This window comes from Labrus bergylta, chromosome 2 (genome assembly GCF_963930695.1).
Source record: "Labrus bergylta chromosome 2, fLabBer1.1, whole genome shotgun sequence".
NCBI classification, from domain to species: domain Eukaryota; kingdom Metazoa; phylum Chordata; class Actinopteri; order Labriformes; family Labridae; genus Labrus; species Labrus bergylta.
The window spans coordinates 24,041,454-24,055,103 of NC_089196.1; the positions used below are offsets into that span (position 1 = coordinate 24,041,454).

The window sequence follows — 13,650 nt, forward strand, 5'->3', positions numbered from 1 at the left end:
ATTCACCCTAGATTAGAAGGTTGACAGAGTTATGCATTGATGAATATATGTATACAGTATAAAGATATAAAATGTGAAAAAAGCCATGACATGTTAACAGAGTCAGGAGGTCAGTGTTGATTTTTAAGCCTTATATTCAGAGTCAGTGTGTCATTACAATATCAACGTGTTTGATTTGACTTAGTTAGCTCAGCGAATAAAAAAACACAATAGGCAAAAACATGGTTCAAAATATTACTGTGCATCAGTATAAAGTAGTCACAGCTACAGATAATCAGGAATATTTGGGATTTTTTTAATAGGAAATGGAGTTTAGGTGAAAGAAAGAGAAGAAAGTTATTTATTTCAAAGGACAATGTGTACTTTACAAACAAATATTTTTGTATATTTTGTATTGACCAAAAAACACACAAATCACAATGCTTCAAAATAAAACCACAAAAAAGTCAACAAAACAAAGATCGAGTAGAGTTAGAGACAGGACGCATAAAAGTTTGAAAAATCTGTTCTATCCTTGGAAAAATATGAATTTATGAATTAATATTTTTAAACAAACTTCAGACATATTTTTGTCTTAGTTAGGACATAAACAACATTTGCAAATTTAGGAGATGCTTTTTAATTGCAGTAACATTTATTGGCCTTTTCATATTTTATTTGCACAATATGAAAAGTAAAGGATGCCCAGACGTGCTCAGATTTCTTTGGGTATTCTTCCAGAAATAGCTTGTTTTCCTTTTTTCTTTAAATCTACTTATAAAATGTGAGCAACGGGAGAAAAAATCTTTCTAACTTCATCATTTTGAGGACTGAGGACTCAGGATTTGACATGTGAAGGAAAACAAGGACCATCTGTACACTGCCTCATTAAATGTGCAAGACCCCGTCCTATTGGAGGGATCCATTGGGTACCTAGCTATTTCCCCACAGCAGATTGCAGGTGGCTGAGCGTCGGAAAAAAATAAAAAGTCTAAAGCGCGGTCCTTACTCCTGCTGCCTTCTAATTAGACTTAAGGGCAGGACGGAGCCTCTGAGGATCTGAAAGGGAATTCCGGATGAAGGCAGATGGTGAGTAGTCTCAGAGGGACGGTGGAAGTGAACACTGCATGGTCTGATAGAAAGTGAGAGATGGAAAAAGAGAGGAGAGGCGAGGGAGGTGCTGGGAAAAGGTGGAGACTGAGAGGAGAGAGGAGGTGCTCAGGACTCACCAGGGCAGCATGCAGTTTACTCCTGTAAGGCCACTTTAACCCTCAATGTTTTACAAGGGAGAGCCATGTTTGAATCTTTCAAGCAAAAGAGAAACAAAGACGAGATGGGCACTACAGGATGATGGATGATGGATTCCTTTGACTTCCACACAGTGGTCGGTAGGCTAATTAAACATTTCTTTAAAATATAAAAAAGCCAGTCAATAAAGAAATTGTGTAGAGTTTAAAGTTTGTATTTGGAGACTGGTATTTGAATGTTTCATGGTTATGATCTTTGTGTTTTACAGTTTCTCAATCTGATGATGACCTTTCCGGTTATACTAACAGTCTGAAATTTATACTAACACCTCTTCTTGACCTACAAATGCAACTAGACCATCAGTGACAACAAATAACTACATAACATGTAGTTATTTTTAATGACTGAAATCACTGCTTCCAGGTAGGTGGTTATCCCTGCAGAAACACCCCCTTTTTGTCAAAAACATGACTTACTCATGTACAGGAAAAGATCTGCAAAGATAAAATGTACAGCTTACCAAAACTGACACAAAGTTTATTAGTGTGCGGGACTTTAAAAGGCTATTTTTTTTGGTCAAAATCTGCTTTTTGAATGATGGAGGAGTGTTTCAAGAGGGTCCACATGGTATGAACAGATGTATGCCATCACACACACACACACACACACACACACACACACACACACACACACACACACACACACACACACACACAAACACACACACACACACACACACACAGCCTGGGTGGACCTGGAAACATAAGCAAGTCTTTCATGAGATCAGCCTCTACCTGAGCAATAAAGAGCCATCTGTGCTGTGAATAAACTGATGATGGCAACACACACACACACACACACACACACACACACACACACACACACACACACACACACACACACACTAAACACAAACATACAAACTCAGGGTGGAGAGACTCAGAGAAATGCTTGTTTCTGTCACTTCCCACCTCGAGCGTCGTGGCACTCAGAGTGAACGTAAGGTCAGGTCATTTCTCTTTCTGTGCATTTCATCGCAGCCAACCCAAACCTGAGCTCCAGTCCAGCAGCAGCGAGACCACAGCGCAAAACACCAAGGCACATCAGGACACGACTGAATAGGTTTGTTTGTTGAATTGATTTGTAACAGGTAGAGAGCTTTTCTCAAAATAAGTGTCTGCTATTGCTTTTTATTTCTTTGAGGCTTTGTGGAGGTACAAAGCTTTCAAAGATTAACCTGATGCTGTACTCTGCTGCTTTGATGCTTTTATATTCACAATAGTTGTAAAATGAACAACATCTGATTCCTCTCTGTAAATTATTTAACATTTTACTTATCAATAATTATTTGTAGTTACCAACCTAATAGTCAGAAACCTCTAAATGAATTTGAGGGTTCACTTAATTCTAAAGCAAACTATGTTTATTTTATCCCATTTTTGAAATTATTTTTGCCTCATAGCCAAGCTGTGAGCACACAGCCAAGTCAACCAGTCTCTTGGTGAACCATTGTGACCCAGATTGAAAAAAAACAACAACTATCAGATGAAATTTTGAACATTCATCGTCCCCAGAGGATAAATAACAATACATTTTGATTAATTTTTCTAGCACCACATTTATCTTTTTCTGTAATTTGTTTTGTGTAAAACCAAAATTTTACGTAAATGAAGGACAACCTTAACTATACACTGTTTGTGTTAACTGAAAAATGATCACATGCTAACTTGCCAAACTACAATGGTGAAAAAGCCTGCTAGGCATCAGCATGTTAGCATTTAGAATACAGTAATATTTTACTGGCTGTTAACATGGCTTTACACTTGTTTTACCTCAGTCGTCAGGCCTTTAGAAATCCTGATAATAAACAATAATATATAAAAGAAAAAATCCCTTATGAGCTAATCTGCTCACAGTACACATTTTTTTGAGAAACAATGATTTAAAATAAATATTGTCTTCTTAGGGGAGTTTCAGCACTCTGGTGATGGTCACGAGACATACATGTAAAAAAAACAAACACTTTGGACCATTTCTTTTAAAGAGAGTTTGGACACCCTGCGAAGATGCTATATGTGAGGTTGTGACGGATGAGATGTCATGAGGACACAGAAGGCTGTCTCCAAGGAGTATGGGATACTCGTCTTTTTGTGGATTTTGTGGATGCCAAAGGATCGACATGATTCTATCAGTCTCAAGTGTTTGAGGACTTTTTAAGACAGTCCACCATGTTTAAACGGTGGCTTTTAGCACTGTTGGCCCGTGTTGGCCTCATTGTGTTGGGCCTCTGCAGCTGTCTGTTCCTGTTCTACTTGCTGGCCTGTAAACCAAAGTCTCATAGCAGTGAGCAGCCTCTGCTGTGGACTGGAGGGACCACCAGTAAGGAGGGATACCTGACCTTGTTACAGGAGAGAGAGGACTCTCACAGACATTACATCAACAGCCTGACAAAGCAGATAGCCCAGCTGAAAGAGGCGCTCCAGGAGAGGACGCTGCAGCTTCAGGAGTCCCTGGATAAAGCAAAAACTAAAGGGATTCTGCCTCAAGGTCTGGAGAGTCTGCACAAAACTCCAACGCAGTCTGACCTCAAGGTAGGAAGTCATGATACAGAATGATGCAAATAGAAAGTTTCAATTGTTTAATATTGCGATAACAATATGAAGTGAAATAAATTAAGAGAAACGTTAAGAGTTCATATTAGCTCTAACTCACAGTTTCTTTGTCTGTCTGCTGTATTGCTTCATATTTTACACAATACCTGTAACATGATGTTTCTCCTGAATCCAAAATAAATCCAAACATCTATTTTGATTCTCGCCAAATTGGCATTGATTAATCTGAGGGTAGCCTGATTTTCACATGACTGCACCAAAACGACGTGAAATCATTTGCAATTGTATCCAGGCCTCCATGCAGTAGGAACAATGTACATGTGCTGAGTGAGAAAGCATTGCTTGGTTACATAAAATAGTGTTTTGTATTCATTGTAATTAATTCAGACTTTTGCAATATGTTTATTGCCAATTTTCATATCCCAATAATGTCGAAATTGCGATAATGGTGCTTGCCATTCTATTAAAAACAGGAAGCGCATTTATTTGTGATTGTAGGATCTCTTCTAGGATTCATTAGTTAAAGCATGAGCCTCGTATATATGGCATAAAATACACATTTTTTGAAAGGTTGACTTTCCTTTTAGTTGAGGTCATGGCAACAAAAGACTGTCTGTTTTTAAGTCATAATGTGCCCACATTATGTAGGTGTAACCTACTGAGGGGTTCTTTGTTGGTAAGGCACAAAAACTCACTCGTACTTGAATACCTTTCTCCTCAAATATGTAAATTATTGTCCATAGTGAGAAAGAAAAAATGAAAGAAGGGGAGACCTGATTTGACCACTTTTAGACCACTTAATTAATTAATAAAATGTACAACATGTATTAATTGTAAAAAAGTATAACTGAATTTACTTGATCTCATACAAAAATCATTATGGTAAAAATTAAATTAACAAACGATCTGTTGGTGGTGGTGTGTTTTTTTAGGGGTACACACGGGCTCAGTATTTATAAAACTCTGGCTACAGCCCTGGGTATAGATGTAGTAATAAATGTTTTATCGTGTTTTCCAGGAGTTCTTTCGCTCCCAGCTGAACCAGGCGGAGGTGAACTCAGGTGTTAAGCTGCCCAGTGAATATGCAGTGATTCCTTATGACACTTTCACCGTGCACAGGTGGGTGAGATAATCCCCGATCTCTGTAGCTCTTCAGAAGTAACTGCATGACCTGCCTCTGATATCGAGTCTTACCTCATGTCTCTTCATAGAGTGGGTTTTTGTTGTGTCACTTAGAGTGTACCAGCTGGAGACGGGTCTGACCAGGCACCCAGAGGAGAGGCCTGTTAGAAGAGACCGCAGGGATGAGCTCATTGGCACGGTGGAAACTGCTCTGCATGCCCTGAATGGACCTCAGCAGCACACAGACAGCAACAGGAGGAAGCGCACATACTCCCCTTCAGATTTCATACAGGGTGAGAGTTGTCTCATATCCTGTCTTTCATCATTTCCTCAGGTCTCCCCTGGGTGGATCGCTAGAAATCCATTGCCACAGTCACAGCAAAAACAAAACATTTAGTTTGGGTTGAGTTGAGTTTAAGAGCAGCACTTTTCAAGTCAAACAAAAAATCATTCATTCATTTTTTTATGAGAGATAATAAGTGAGTGAATTAAAAAAATAATTGCTCTCCAATACCAATGTGTGAACAGACTGTAATTTCAAAATCTGATATCTTTTAACATCAAATACATTGGACAGTTTTGCCTGCAAAAATTGAAAGTGTTTCCTCTTGAGTACCTTAGCACCCAAACAGAGCAAACAGTTTGCAACACAGAAAGTCAAAGAAAGTCTGCTAACTTCAACTTAGTGAAGCCATTCTGGACAAAAAAAAAAGTGAAGCATGAAGGGAGTGAACTAAGGTCACCGCACGGCATTCAATTCATGGGTCCTTGTTTTGTACATTAGTTTGTCTAAATCTTGCTTGCTACACTGGCTAACATCACAAAGTTTATCTGTTTAGCAAGCAAAATACTTTCTGATAGGAAATGTCAGTTGGTTAGCTTATAAAATTATTTTAATTGTGTAGCTCACATTAAAGAGCAATGGTGTAAAAATAAGCTAGCTTATAAGCTAGCTTGCATAGCAGTTTGCCTTCTAGCTTAAAGTAACATTAACACCAGCAAAACATTTTCAAATTGAATATGTGGTTGTCTAGCTTCCTAAATGACTGTAAACGAACATGTGTAGCACACATTCTGGTTGTGCAAATGTCTGTTTATCGTGTTCAGTGACATGTAAACAATGTCAATGTGTTTGCAAAGCTAACAAGATACTTGATCGCAAAAGTGTTAAAGTTGACCGCAATTGATTTAACAGAAATAACAAATAATACATGGTTTACTGTCTAATTCTTATCTTCACATCATGTTGCATGGCTTCAATGATCTGTTTTTCCCTGTTTTTAATGTTGACATTGTGTTCTATGTCTTCAATTATGGACATTTATAGGTTTGATTCAGGGAGTGCCACTGCGGTTTAGTTGTGTTGTTGTTTTGAAGCTTTGTTTTGATATTCATAATACTTTGACTCAATAGAGACATGTTTATTTACACAAAGTTTACAGCATAATTCAGGAAATGGGGTAAAAGACGAAATTGATTGGAAATTACGGTTGATGTAGTAATGAAATGCTGACTCTGGTTTTCCCATAATTATTACCAAATGACCAAGTCATTTCCAAGAAGCTTCCTTCCTTTCATTTATCCATAATTGTTCTGCAAAGATTACAGGAAAAACATTTGGAATTATAAAGTTGAGTAATTCCTGATTGTGTCCTCCTGTTCCCTGTCACAGGGTTGACTCGCACAGAGCGGGACAGAGGAAGTGTTTACGAGCTGATGTTTAAAGGCGATGGGCCGCAGGACTTCACACAGCTCGTGCTCTTCAGGCCGTTCGGTCCAGTGGTGAAAGTGAAGAGCCACAGTGTGGATACAAGCCACATGCTCATCAACATAATCGTACCTCTTTCCAAGAGGTCTGAAGCATTCAGGCAGTTCATTCACAATTTCAGGTATATTTTCTAAGTGAAGTAACACATTCATGTCCCCTTATTGTGGTTGTATCGTGACATTATTGATCTCACAACACGTGGAAATGCTGAGTAAAAAAACATTCTGACAATCTGAATTTTACAGCTGTGAATCTACTTTCCCTTTATTCATACAATTAATTTAGTCCTCTGATGGTGGAAAGTTCAAACGCCATTTTAATAATGTACTGCTGCTGTGTTCCAGGTACAAATCATACTGGAGTAAGAAGAATCTTAATTTGTCCTCATTCCAATACGTCCTTATTGTTAAGCAACTTAAAAGATAACGAATTGTGAAAATCTGAAGGCATGTTTCAAGTTTAAACAAAATGATAACTCATCAGAAAACCAGCAACCAATCACCTCCTAGATTACTTGACCGTTAGTTCATTAGCTTCATAGTAAGGGATAATGTGCAGTAAGCGGCACTGACAAGGAGAGCAGCCTCGCTGTGTTGGAACTGTCCTGTTCATTGACCAGTCTTTAAACACCACAGTATCCTATCCCATGATCTGTTTAGTGTTTAGTGTATGTGCCACCTTCAGTTTGGGAGAGAGTTTATTGTGTGGTGCACAGTTTTTGCACATTTCAACCTCTATTTCGTTTTCTTCACAGTTTTTAGTGGATTTTATATTTTTTGTAATCAGTATCAAATATTTAACACAGCTGTTCGATAAGGTAAAATTAAATACTTCCTTTAGTTTAGAACCATCATTTTATACGAGTGTATAAATCGGTGAGATGGGACGACAGCTAATTACAACATTACAGTTTTAATGGTGTAACACAGTATGAGAAGAGGACAATGACCTCCGTGTGAATATGAGCCATTGTCCTTATCACGTAGAGGTGGGGCTATTGTTTTTTACTCAGACAATGCTATTTGCTTAATGCTTCCTTTAACGTCTTCTGTCCAGGGAAGTGTGCATCAAGCAGGATGGCAGGGTTCATCTCACCGTGGTCTACTTTGGTCGAGATCAGATAGATCAGGTGAAAGCCATGCTGGACCAAACCCACAGGTAATGTGATGCACACGTTGAGTTGCAAGCATTGAACGTCTTGTCAGGTAAAAAGTTACCTGATTCATGACCTGAGTTAAAGTATGTGACTAAAGGCCACTGGTAAGATGACAATATGCAATGACACTGAGTACTTAGGGGATGTACATCAAGTGAGAGAGCTGGTATGTTTATCTGCAGGACTACGTCAAATATCAGATGCTTTTATTTTCCCCATCACTTTATGGAGATGTGTCTGTGCTGCACTGCAGATATTTTGGATTAGAACACACTATATATGAAATGGAATCAGTGTTTCACAGCTCTAGGCTGATAATAAATTAGTCCTCTGGACCCCCAGAGAGTCCCCCCCCCCCCCCTTATCGTGTACAGGCTGGGATGCTCAAATCGTTCTGTGCTTAAGGCTGTTAGGAGAAAAACAAAGTCAATCCCTTTAAATTATTGTTAATCATGTAATGCAGCACCTCTGCAATTAATATTTTTTGGGAAAAGACCCAGAAGCACAAGAGTACCTTTCTAACCTTTCTAATGGAACAGACTTTCCCATGACGACCCCTCTGTCTTCCTCTTCATCCTTTCTACCTCAGAGAGACTCGTTTCAGAGGCTTCACTTTGATCCAGCTGAATGAGGAGTTTTCTCGTGGCCGTGGCTTAGACGTGGGCACCAGGGCTTGGAGGCGAAGCCAGAATGTTCTGCTCTTCTTCTGTGATGTCGACATCCACTTCACCGCTGACTTTTTAACTTCTTGTCGTCTCAATGCAGAGCCTGGTGAGAGACAGAATCACCTCAGGCTGTATGACACATTTACTCAGGCGATGTGTGGTCAAATCCTGCCATAGTTCATACTATCACCTAGGTTCTAGAATTGAACAAATGATGCCCTAACAATTAAAATAACAGTAACTTTTTTAACTGAGACAGTTTATGATCGTACCATCTGTTTCACTGAATTAATTAAAGGCTGTTAAATAATGGTCCTCGCCGATTAAATCTCTGAGCTGAGAGTTATGTTAGGTCACTTCAGTCCATGCTGTATTCTATGAGATCCATAATTCATCTAAGGCGCTGATTTCAGTCTTTGATTTGCGTGCCAAATTGAAGTTAGGTGGTTTTGGTTTCATTTTAATCAGGACACAAAGCTGTTCATGCTGCTTATGCTGATACAGATCATCTCACATGATTTATTGCCACTTTCATCATGATGTAAGAAAAGTAAATTATTGTTCAACATTGAATCTCTGACAAATCCTGATGTTGTAATATCTGCTGGTTTAACATTACCACGGCTGATGTCTGAGGCTTGAAATGATTCCATCACTGAAGAACCTATTACAACAGTTTCTTGTAATCTTGTAAAAAACCCAGATTTGGTAATCCACTGGTGAACTACTAAGGATCACATGATCCAGCTCACTGTTTTTATATGGGAAAAAACTTGATTGGATCAACCATGATGAAGAGACAGACTTTTGGGGACAAAATCCTTCTTTTTTTTACAACTCTTACCTTAAATGTCACTGAAGCAGAGCAGAAATGTAGTACAAAATATTATTTTTTTAAATGGCTAATAATAAAAAAATGTTTAATGTCAAAATGTTTTATTGTTTGACCTATGTGATCCAGCCTGAATCCAGCCCTCTGCTGGGATCAGGATAATCCTTTTTTTTTTTTTTTTTTTAAAGTCAAAGTAATTCTAATTCTACTTAAAAGTTTTAAACAACAAAACTGGGGATGTAATCCAGATAAGAATCCGGACATGATTACCTGATCATGTCCGGGTGTCTTACCTGATTATGTAATCCTTTTTTTTTCTTCTGCGGAACAACCCAATTAAAAGATTTGATCCTATCCTATTGCTTTAATCCTTCAAATGGCTTGTGAGTGTCACATTTGAGTCACAGAGTTATCCCATTTGATTTCTTTTTTCACACAGTTTTAGTATTTTTACAACTTGAATTGTTTGAGCATCATCTGTTTTTTTTCTCTCTAGGTAAGAGAGTGTACTATCCGGTGCTCTTCAGCCAGTATAATCCAGCCATCATCTACAGTAATCACACACTCTTACCTTCTGTTCAACAACAACTGGTAGGTATAAAAAGTCACTTTTTTTGGCCGAATGATCTTGAATGAATTACTGTGAATATCATCTGACTCATTCATGACCTGGTTCTGTTGTCTCAGGTGATAAGGAAGGAAAGTGGATTCTGGAGAGATTTTGGGTTTGGCATGACATGCCAGTACAGGTCTGACTTCATGAACATAGGTATTGGGAAATCTTATTTTGTCACTTAATCACATGGTTTTACATTTTAAAGACATAATGCAATCAAATCATAGTGGAAACCATCCATTTTATAACATTTGCTATTGCACCAAACTCATATGCACTGCTGGAGTCTGTGTTTGTATACTAAAGAAATGCACTATTTACAATATTTTAGTGATCATGTAATCCTGTGTTGGTCATTTTAAATGAGCAGTAAGATTATTAATGATATTACTGTTTTGTAACGACTGTGACCCTAAATGTGAAAAAAGCTCCTTCAACCTCTGTAATTGTGTTGGTTTAGAGATTAGCCCTTTTCTTATCCAAATAAATTAGATTAGGGAACACAATTATTTTTAAATATGATTTCAAAGCAGCAATAAAGCTTCAAAGAGTACAGTAATGTTCAGTGAGTTCTCCATCCTTATCCTATTTCCTGACAGGCGGTTTTGACCGTAACATCAAAGGTTGGGGCTTGGAGGACGTGCACCTGTACAGGAAGTACCTTCACAGTAAACTGATGGTGATCCGCGCTCCGTCTCGAGGCCTCTTCCACCTGTGGCACGAGAAGAACTGTGCAGACGAGCTTCCACCAGACAAGTACAAAATGTGTATGCAGACCAAAGCCATGAGCGAGGCCTCGCACGGCCAGCTGGGGGAGCTGTTCTTCAGACGAGAGATTGAGCAACATTTGAACTATCAGAAGCAGACAAACACGTTGAAGAAAAGATAGTTTAGTTATTGTGATGTTATGAGTCATTGTTTTGTTTACTCTCGCTCTAGTGGCTGTGATTATTTATGTTGACTGACCATAACCTTCTTCAGGTTCAAACAAAAGCTGATCTACGATGATTAATGTTCTCCATTTGGACACATCAAACTTATGATGACAATAAAAGAAGGAAGTGAATGATCTTTGGTCCTCTCATTGTTTCCTCTGCATAAAGGGAATATGTTAGGTTTTTGTTTGCAGAAAGAAATGATGACCCTGGACGTAACACAAAATCTCATGGCCTTTTTTTCCATCATCAAGTTACTACGGTAACAGTGCTTGGAACACTAGGAACTATACTGAAAAATATGAACAACAACTTGAAACGGAGGTCTTTTCTGTCAGTGAACTCAGTCTTCATAGGAAGAGGAGAGGAGCACCACAGGGTTTTCTTCTCTGTCGTTCCCAAGTAAATCTGATTCAAAGATTTCTCCAGAAAAGACATTTGTAGGCTACTGGTAAAGCAGAAATGTTCAGGTGTAACTAAAGTTAATTGTAAAGCAGAGGATTAATCATGATGTCACTTCTAACACCAGTCAGGAAGTCTGATGTTTACAACGTCCCTTTTTTTTAACAGGACTAAAAGAGAAAACATTTCCCTCCACCTTCCTGCCTAGTTCCTGCTTGATTGCCAAGAGAAACCTAAACCACTTTAATCACACACCGGGGTGCTCGGCCTCTTAATCCTCATCAGATTTGTCTAGACATTGTGTCCGGTGTGGATCACAGTTTTCCACTTGAGACTATCAATTTAATTTGGAAGAGAAGATTAACATAATTTGCACATTAGGCTATTTGAATTTATACAAAATTGGTTTTCAACAGGTGTGTGAAGTTAATCTAAAGTAAATGAAGTCCATCACTTAGGCTCAGTCAAATTTGCAGCAGCAAAATGTCAAAATATTACAAGTAAAATGTTCCGCAACATTAATGTTTACTAAGTAAAGTTAGGTTTTTGTCGCCAAATATACAAAAGAAAGGGGTACATTATTTGATATGGAAATCAAATCGGATGAATGAATTAATAAACTGATGCATGAGAGTGTAAGCAATATTTCATTAATTGTCGTTTTGTTTGAGCTAGTTTCAACTGTTTCGTATACTCTTGGTCTGTAAACTCAACAGATGTTTTGGGATATGTAAGATATTAATCTGTACAGTAACTTAAGAGGATGAAGTGTATCAGAGCAACAACATTTCTCTCTGAAATTACAAAGGAGATGAAGTGTTGAGTAGCCTAAATCAAATGTAGCCTACATTTTTTGGTTTACCACAACAACCATACACCCACATTTCATTGCACCTCCTTTCCATTTTTTATTAAGGACATTTTACGCCACTACACCTTTTTCCACAGAAGTCTATACTTTTCTAATTACGTTTTTTCTTTTAATTAGCCTTCAAATCTCATAATTAACCTACCTACCTTATAAAATAGTCTATTTACGCTTGAAGAACATGACAGTATAAAACATATAATGCTGCTATACACTCACTAAAAAAAACAGAAAGGATAATATAAACAACAATTTGAAGGGGGGAAAAAACTCAGAATAATGAGTATAGTATAATATGCTGCTTCTGTCAATACTTTTGTGCTTTTATGGAGGTACACTGTGTAATCCGAGAGTTGTTTGCCTCATTGAAAGAAGTATTTTTTTAATTGGGGTGTTACTGGGTTTCCTTTTAGTAAAGGGTCTTACTACTCTTCTTGCATCTATAGGCCAACTTCAATCTGGAAAGTTATTTTTTGTATATTATTTTGTATTAAAATGCCAAAGCTAACACCAGGTGCCATAAACATGACAAACAGCTTTTTGGGCTTTAACGATACAGAAATATTTGTTTAATTACTACCAAATCGTATCAGTGGTGCACCGAGTAGTAGCTGTATTAAGCCTTCTTCTATAAATAGTGATACAGATTTAACCTCATTACCTCTGCAGGGGCATGCAGCGGAGGGAGGAGCAGATCTCCATCAGCAGACGGCTGGCGTAGCGTCAACACTGGCACGCTATAGGCCCCGACTTCTATTACCACGTCCCGACCTGTGCTGCATTCAAGCACGCCTCGGAAATATCAACAGGATTTCCAAGGACATTGTCACATGGCAGAAAAGGTTACACAGACACTAACATGGTTTAAAATGATCTCTTTATAAAACAGAAACCCAGAGAGTTCCTTCAAATAATTTAGACCAGGTAAATGATAAATGTTTCATGAAGAAAGTAAAGCGCCTCTGTCCACCCCCCTTTGCTCCCTCTGAAGTGTCTCAACCTAACTTTTTGGTCAACAAATGGGGCAAAGAAGTTAAGCTGAGGTGGAGAAAAGCTAACGCACCCTCATGCAGTCATATCAGTAATTCCACTATATGCATAATGTGTATGTATGTATTCAAAAAAAAAAAAAAAATCACAACCGTACAGCGTGAGCCAATAAACACATGAACTATTCAGACTAAATGTGTTTTTGGACCCGCCTTTAAACATGTTTATTTCTGTTTTCCAAAGTATGATATATGGCTTTTGGGCGTTTGGCAGTCTCAAGAGGACACTTGAAAAAACTGCAGTTTTGTGCACTTCCACATTGGCTTCAATTGTCCAACATATGGACAACCTGACTGTGCCATATCGACCATGTTAAATTGCGTTTTTAAAGCTGGATTTGATCGCTTCTGGAGCCAGCCTCTAGCGACCACTAGAGGAACTGCTGCTTTTTATTTAT

The 13,650-nt window shown here is 38.2% G+C and overlaps 1 protein-coding gene across 8 annotated transcripts; it reads left to right on the forward strand.

Annotated features, from left to right (window-relative positions):
* The first annotated feature begins 1,090 nt into the window (after window positions 1–1,090).
* On the forward strand, window positions 1,091–11,068 carry LOC109981636 (chondroitin sulfate N-acetylgalactosaminyltransferase 1-like). Of its 8 annotated transcripts, none has more exons than XM_065949771.1 (12): window positions 1,104–1,367; window positions 1,496–1,650; window positions 2,268–2,349; window positions 3,194–3,818; window positions 4,858–4,958; window positions 5,076–5,254; window positions 6,634–6,850; window positions 7,786–7,887; window positions 8,475–8,656; window positions 9,879–9,973; window positions 10,070–10,151; window positions 10,598–11,068. In XM_065949771.1, exons 4-12 carry the CDS (start codon window positions 3,456–3,458, stop codon window positions 10,885–10,887), a joined length of 1,611 nt encoding a protein of 536 aa, XP_065805843.1. In that variant the 5' UTR covers window positions 1,104–1,367; window positions 1,496–1,650; window positions 2,268–2,349; window positions 3,194–3,455; the 3' UTR covers window positions 10,888–11,068. The 8 variants fall into 8 exon arrangements, with proteins under 8 accessions (XP_065805867.1, XP_065805843.1, XP_065805833.1 ...); XM_065949761.1 differs by having other exon boundaries at window positions 1,104–1,363; XM_065949780.1 differs by having other exon boundaries at window positions 1,104–1,363; window positions 3,272–3,818.
* The last annotated feature ends 2,582 nt before the right edge of the window (window positions 11,069–13,650 follow it).

What these genes read in the sequence shown, in the direction of transcription:
- LOC109981636 (XM_065949771.1), top strand. Translation starts at nt 3,456, where the DNA reads ATGTTTAAACGGTGGCTTTTAGCACTGTTGGCCCGTGTTGGCCTCATT. An exon ending in TCGTCTCAATGCAGAGCCTG is followed by an intron (nt 8,657 to 9,878) that starts GTGAGAGACAGA and finishes TTTTCTCTCTAG; the next exon opens with GTAAGAGAGTGTACTATCCG. An exon ending in GTCTGACTTCATGAACATAG is followed by an intron (nt 10,152 to 10,597) that starts GTATTGGGAAAT and finishes ATTTCCTGACAG; the next exon opens with GCGGTTTTGACCGTAACATC.